The following is a 6,000-nucleotide window of genomic DNA, read 5'->3' as shown; positions in this document are numbered from 1 at the left end:
TTGGTTTTCTATATCTCTTAACTTTTTTTTCTCATTTTCCCTATTTTTGTCCTTTTCCCCTACTCCAAGTCTTTCTCCTAAATTGCTTTAACTTTGCTAATCACAATTTTAATTTCCAGTGATTATTTCTTAATTCTCTGATTGCTTCCTTTCCATAGCAGTCCGTTGTTGTTTTATAGGTGCAATTATCTTCTTAAATTTGTCTGAGAAAACTAATTAGAATTTCAAAAAATTCTCTGATTTTCTCAGTTTCCTGCTGGTTCATTTTTTCTCCCTGCACCCTTTTTTTTTTTAATCCTTCTATTTTGTATCTTGGTTTTCCAAAATGTTTGATGACCCTTTATTGTCTGTACATATTTATGAATGAAGGCTTGGTAACCAATGAGGTTTCCTCTCTTGCTTTGGGATTCCAGGGGAGGAATGGATTCTGCCTGAACCTATCCGTGTTTTCTGAGTGTTGTGGTCTGCTGCTGTTTTATCTAGAAATACTGTCCCATCCATTCTCTGTCTTAGATAAATTAGATCTCTGTTGTCTTCTCCTCAGTGCTATAATGGATTTTCTTTTTTTGGGCTTCTTTGCTTTCATATAAATGGGATTTGAGGAAGGAAGATAATATGTATGCACTGTCTCACACTGAATTTTAACGGATGTTTATTACTACTTATTCAGCTCTTGATTTTCTGTATTTTGCTTTAAAGAGAACAAGAGATAGACTTAACTTTCTTACATAACTTTCACTTAACTTGGATACCAAAAGCCCCAGGCCTGCCCAGGGTCTGGGTTTTGCATTTCCTTTCTTTGCCTGTTTCAGGCCTCATAACAGCTTTGTAACTTAGCAGAAAGCAAGAGTTAACTTCCTTCCTTAGCACTGGTTTGATGGGCTCTATCTGCTTAATTACTGTGTTTCCTTTTTCATTAGGAATACTTGACCTTCTGTACCTGTATCTTTCTGCCAGTCATATTTATAAGCTGATTTGCAGTATTTTTTTCTTCTTAGCTTAGAGAACAGGGAAGAACAGAAAAGGAGGGGCAAAAAAGAAAGCTAAGGGCTAACTTCTGAGTCTGGGTAAGTTCCTGAGATGGTTAACTTTTCTGTGGTAAGCAAAGGTCAGCCTCCTGTCTGAGTGGTTCAGCCTAGTGACTATGGGTCCTCCCTTCCCACCTGGCATGTTCGTGGACGTTCTAACATTCATTTAAACAGAAGGATTTTAGGAAACAGGATGGGAATGATAGAGCTAAGGCATGTACTCCGCCTCAGGGAGTTTATGGACTGGTTAGGGATGCTGTGTTTAGGGCATATGGAACAATTAGTGATCAACTCATGCAATACAGAATTGTTAGGTTGTATGTTCACTCTAAATGTAGGAAGGGTTCTGCACCAGTTAGGAGGAGTTGGGGGTTTGGTTTGGCTTTAAATGGGTAGAGTTTAGGAGTAAAGAAGCCTGACAGTCTAAGGTGTGGAGAAGCTTGTGGGAGCCACCGCTGAGAGATAAAGCAAAGACTCTGGGAGAAGCAGGTAGAATGGCTGAAGATTACTAAAATGGGTAGGTGGGGACCAAGCCTGGTTCTCGAGGCAGACAGCTGGTCCTCACTGTGATGACAGCGAATTCTCATCCCTACCAGAGTGGGCACGCCAGAAAGGGGTAAAGGAATCAGAGAGGCCAGCGTTGGGTCCTCAGCTCAAAGTCAGGCTACGGGACGCAGCACTGTCCGACCCACTGTATCACTCTGTTTTGGTAGTTAGAGAAGTTGGGGAAGGCTGAGAGAGAGGAGGAACTGTTCAGGGGAATTGCTCGTTTTTAAAAGTGTGATCTTGGAAATATAATTGCCACCATTTCCCATTTAGGTGATTGCCCACAGTCAGTATCAAAAGTCCACAAGAATTTCCATCTTTCTGAGCATGCAAGATGAAATCGAGACAGAAGAGATTATCAGGGACATTTTCCAACAAGGCAGGACCTGCTTTATCCCTCGGTACCAGTTCCAGAGCAATCACATGGACATGCTGAGATTAGCATCACCCGAGGAAATCTCTTCCCTTCCCAAAACCTCCTGGAATATTCCTCAGCCTGGTGAGGGTGACGTTCGGGAGGAGGCCTTGTCCACAGGTGAGTGTTACGCTGTTAGAATTGACTTCTGAGGATGTCAGACTGACCAGTTGTTAGATCTCTGATCCACTTGTTAGGTTTGGGCCAGTGGGAGTCTCATTTCCTACAGGGATGAATTTGAATTTCACTTACATTCCAAGACACCCACATTCCATGGCTTGGGATGTGATGTCTTCTGTAAGCTGTGAGGTGTAAACCATGAGAGTAAGGTATCGCGGTATTGTTGACTTCTTAGACTTTTGCCCCAACCTTGTGAGTTGAATTATACATTTTCCCTGAACAACTTAATTATTTTCAGTGGTTTCAGCTATGGTCTGTGTGCTAATGGGTGTACTATTATTAATGCCAGTGAACATTTATATCTCTAGTTCAGACCTAACAGCTACCTCTGGATATCTTTGCTTGGATACCACATACACATTTCAAACGCAACATGCTCCAAACTAAATCATGTTCCCCTCGACCCCAACTACCATGGGTTCATCTCAGTGCCTGGCGTCACCAGCATGTTGACCGTGCCAGAAATCTCCAGATCGTCCTTGACGCTTCTCTTTCTGTCATGCCCCATGTGTGATCTATTGCCAAGTCCTGATGATTTTATTTATTGAATATTTATTGCATGTGTCTACTTCTCTCCAGCCCACTGCTACTACTACATTCTAAGCTGCCATCTTCTTGCTCCTGGATTACCGTAATAGCCTCCTAACTGTTCTTCCTATCCACATCTTGCATCTTCTCCTCCGTCTCAATCCAATGTCTAATAGTAATTGAAACAAGATTTCTAAAATGCAGAACCTGCTACTTCTGTGCCAGCCCCCCTCCCCCTTCAGTGACTTCCTCTTGCCCTTAGGTTGAAGTAAACACTCCCTAACAAGGCCCTTCCTCACCCTGGTCCTACGTCTCCATTTTCACATCTTTCTACCCCCCTACTTCATAGTCTAAGTTCCAGCCACTCTGGAACAGAATAGCTCTGTTTCCCAGCCCTGTTTTGCTTTTTCTACTACTTGATCTTTATGTATGCTGTTCTCCAGCCAACAGCTGCTTGGGAGATTTTTTCATTATCAAGCAAAGAGGTGAAAGCAAAACAAGCTAAGGGTACTATTTTTTAGTATAATACTTCAGACCTGTCTTAGAGGTGTATATTTTTGACTAAGACTTACATGATTGCAAAGAAACCCCAGCACAACTTTTCGTGGCCTTCTTCCAATTTCTGCCCCTTTCAATATAACACCATAACCTGTAAAATCGATATGACTATGCTCACTTTGGCAGCACATACGCTAAAATCAGTATGGTGGAGTGGGAAGGGACAGGGTCAAGGAATCATAGTAGTAGAGGGAGTCTCTACCTTGCTACTTTCACTTCCCCTGCAGAATCCAATCCTGGGCTTTGCTAGAGTTTAGGCACCAAAAGTACGTTCAGACCCACCTCCTTCGTGTCCTGCTTCAGTAGACCATATGGATGTCGGCATGATAGAGCTCTTTCATATCTTGAAGGGGAAAGCTTGCGAGCATTTTAAGACAGTGAGATAATAAAAGAGTATTTTGGGGAGTAGCCTAGGCTTATAGATAAGGAAAAACAGGGCATTGTAGGCCACGACATTGTTCAAATTTAATGCAGCTACTTCTTCAGACTTGCAGGCTTAAGGGTGGAGCCCAGGACACTTTCCTAATTCTGGTGACCATTTGTCAACAGGACCTCCCATGCTCGCATCGTCTCTGTAACACGCCTGGTCATTGAAGTTCTGCTTGGTGTCCTCCAGTAATCAGTTCCTCTAGAGGCAGCCCATTCCTTTTAAAATGGCTCTGCTCCTTCTGGAATGTCTTCCTTAGCTTGAGCTAAAATGTGTCACTTTGACCTCCACAGCATTTGTTTTTTTGTTTTTTTTGAGACAGAGTCTCACTGTGTTGCCCGGGCTAGAGTGCCATGGCGTCAGCCTAGCTCACAGCAACCTCAAACTCCTGGGCTCAAGCAATCCTTCTGCCTCAGCCTCCCAAGTAGCTGGGACTACAGGCATGCGCCACCATGCCCGGCTAATTTTTTCTATATATTTTTAGTTGTCAGATTAATTTCTTTCTATTTTTGGTAGAGACGGGGTCTCGCTCTTGCTCAGGCTGGTTTTGAACTCCTGAGCTCAAACAATCCACCCGCCTCGGCCTCCCAGAGTGCTAGGATTACAGGCGTGAGCCACCGCGCCCGGCTGTCCACGGCATTTGTGCTATTTTTATTCAAGGACAGCAGAGGAAAGGGTAAGGAAGAACTATGATCTTCTTCTTAACTTAGTTGCGCCTCCTGATTAGGGTAAACTCAGTCCAAGTAAATGAGCTAAATCATTTATGTATGGTTTTTAGCACATCATTTTGCATATATAAGCTATTCAGTAAATGGCATCTATTACTAATTTTAAGCAAGGAAGGCAAAATCATTCATTGTGAGATAAACTCACTGCTAGCCAAGTATTTAACGTTTTGATAGTTTTCGGCAGATATTGTCACGTATCTACTTTGTGTCAGACACTATTTTAGCTCTGGAAAGATAAGATTCTGACTTGAAGGGACTCACACTCTGGCTGGGAAAATGTATGTAAAAAGAATATCCCAACCTGCAGTATATGTCAAATGTAAGCGTCAAATGAAAAGATACTGAATATTAAAAACAGAAGTTCAGGGGCTGGTCCTGAATAGAAAAACAGTCTACCAAAAAAACCTGATTGATCGTTTTTATCTCCTCCGTAGCATTTATTCATGCTGTATTTGTGGTGCTGGTGGCTTTTCCCCCACGTGTTTTTCTTTGTGGATGCAAAGGAATGGGGGATCGTACCCACAGTTCTCGAACCTGCAGTCTGGGGGCCAGGCCCTCTGCCGTTGCCTGTGGAAATGTCTGAGTGGGCAGTGTCTGCTGTTTGCTATCTCACAGCATCGCACTCTGCACTGTGGACTTCTGCCTGCGTCAGCAGCTTAGAATGTGGCAGTTTCAGTGCTAAAGCATAAATCTGGCTTCACAGTGTTTGCCACAAGCTGATCAGAGCTCAGATTGTCCTTGGTGTAGCCTTTGAAGTCTGTTTATCTTTCTGGTTTGCTTATGTTATCGCAGCTTAGAAAAGAGTGAACTTTGGTGTCCTTAGCTGCAATTATAAGTTCCTAAGCAAAAATTTCACGTGGGCTATTCTTACATTATGTGTACAGCAAAATAAACAAATTGGTAAATGAAACAGGATCTGTCTCTTTATTGAATTTATCCTCAAAGTGAGGGATGCTTGGGCAATTAGATTAGCCAGGAATTTTTCTGTTGCAAGTATATAATCTCATTCAGCCTGGCTTAAACAAAAACAGGATTTTATTGGCTCAGAGGCCGAAAAGGCCACGAAAGGGCTAGCTTTAGATATGGCTGGATTAGTGTCATTAGGAGCCAGTCTATCTCTGCCTTTTGATTCTGCTTCTATCTATGTTGGCTTCATTTTCTGGTGCTGCGTGGTGGCCCATGGCAGCTTCAGGTTCCACGACATCCTTACAGCTAGCAGTTCCAGGAGAAAAAGCAAGTCTGTTTTCTAACAGTCCCAATAAAATGCTCATCCTGACTCTCACTGGCCCAAGTGTCCATCCTGCAGTTAATCTCTGTGGCCTGAGGCATGGACTCGGCTGGCTGACCCAGGCCTGGGCTTACATTCCCACCCCGACCCATTCTCTGTGACCAGGAAGGAAGGATGTGCTGGCTGACTGAGACCAGGTCACATGTCTACCTCTGCGGCCCTCCTCAAACCACGGAGCTGAGTAGGGTGGGAGTGATTCAGCACAGGAAAAACAGATGCTGTTTCCACAGCAAGGGGGGAGTGGATCCTGAGAGAGTGGAGAATCAAATTCACCTGTGCTGTCAGTCATTTTTGAAATTCAT

At 43.4% G+C, this 6,000-nt stretch overlaps 1 protein-coding gene across 1 annotated transcript in view; it reads left to right on the top strand.

Moving 5' to 3' along the window:
- Positions 1-6,000, top strand: part of MTHFS (5,10-methenyltetrahydrofolate synthetase (5-formyltetrahydrofolate cyclo-ligase)) — a gene marked incomplete at its 3' end in the record, with an annotated part of 35,841 nt that overhangs the window by 3,905 nt on the left and 25,936 nt on the right. The window contains exon 2 of the mRNA XM_012660090.1: positions 1,848-2,109. Coding sequence (XP_012515544.1) covers positions 1,848-2,109 — 262 coding nt within the window. The remainder of the gene's footprint in view (positions 1-1,847; positions 2,110-6,000) is intronic.

The sequence above is a fragment of the Propithecus coquereli genome, unplaced genomic scaffold (assembly GCF_000956105.1).
Source record: "Propithecus coquereli isolate 6110/MARCELLA unplaced genomic scaffold, Pcoq_1.0 Scaffold655, whole genome shotgun sequence".
Lineage (NCBI taxonomy): Eukaryota > Metazoa > Chordata > Mammalia > Primates > Indriidae > Propithecus > Propithecus coquereli.
The sequence above is the reverse complement of the archived record's forward strand: the minus strand, read 5'-3'. Positions and strand labels throughout refer to the sequence as shown.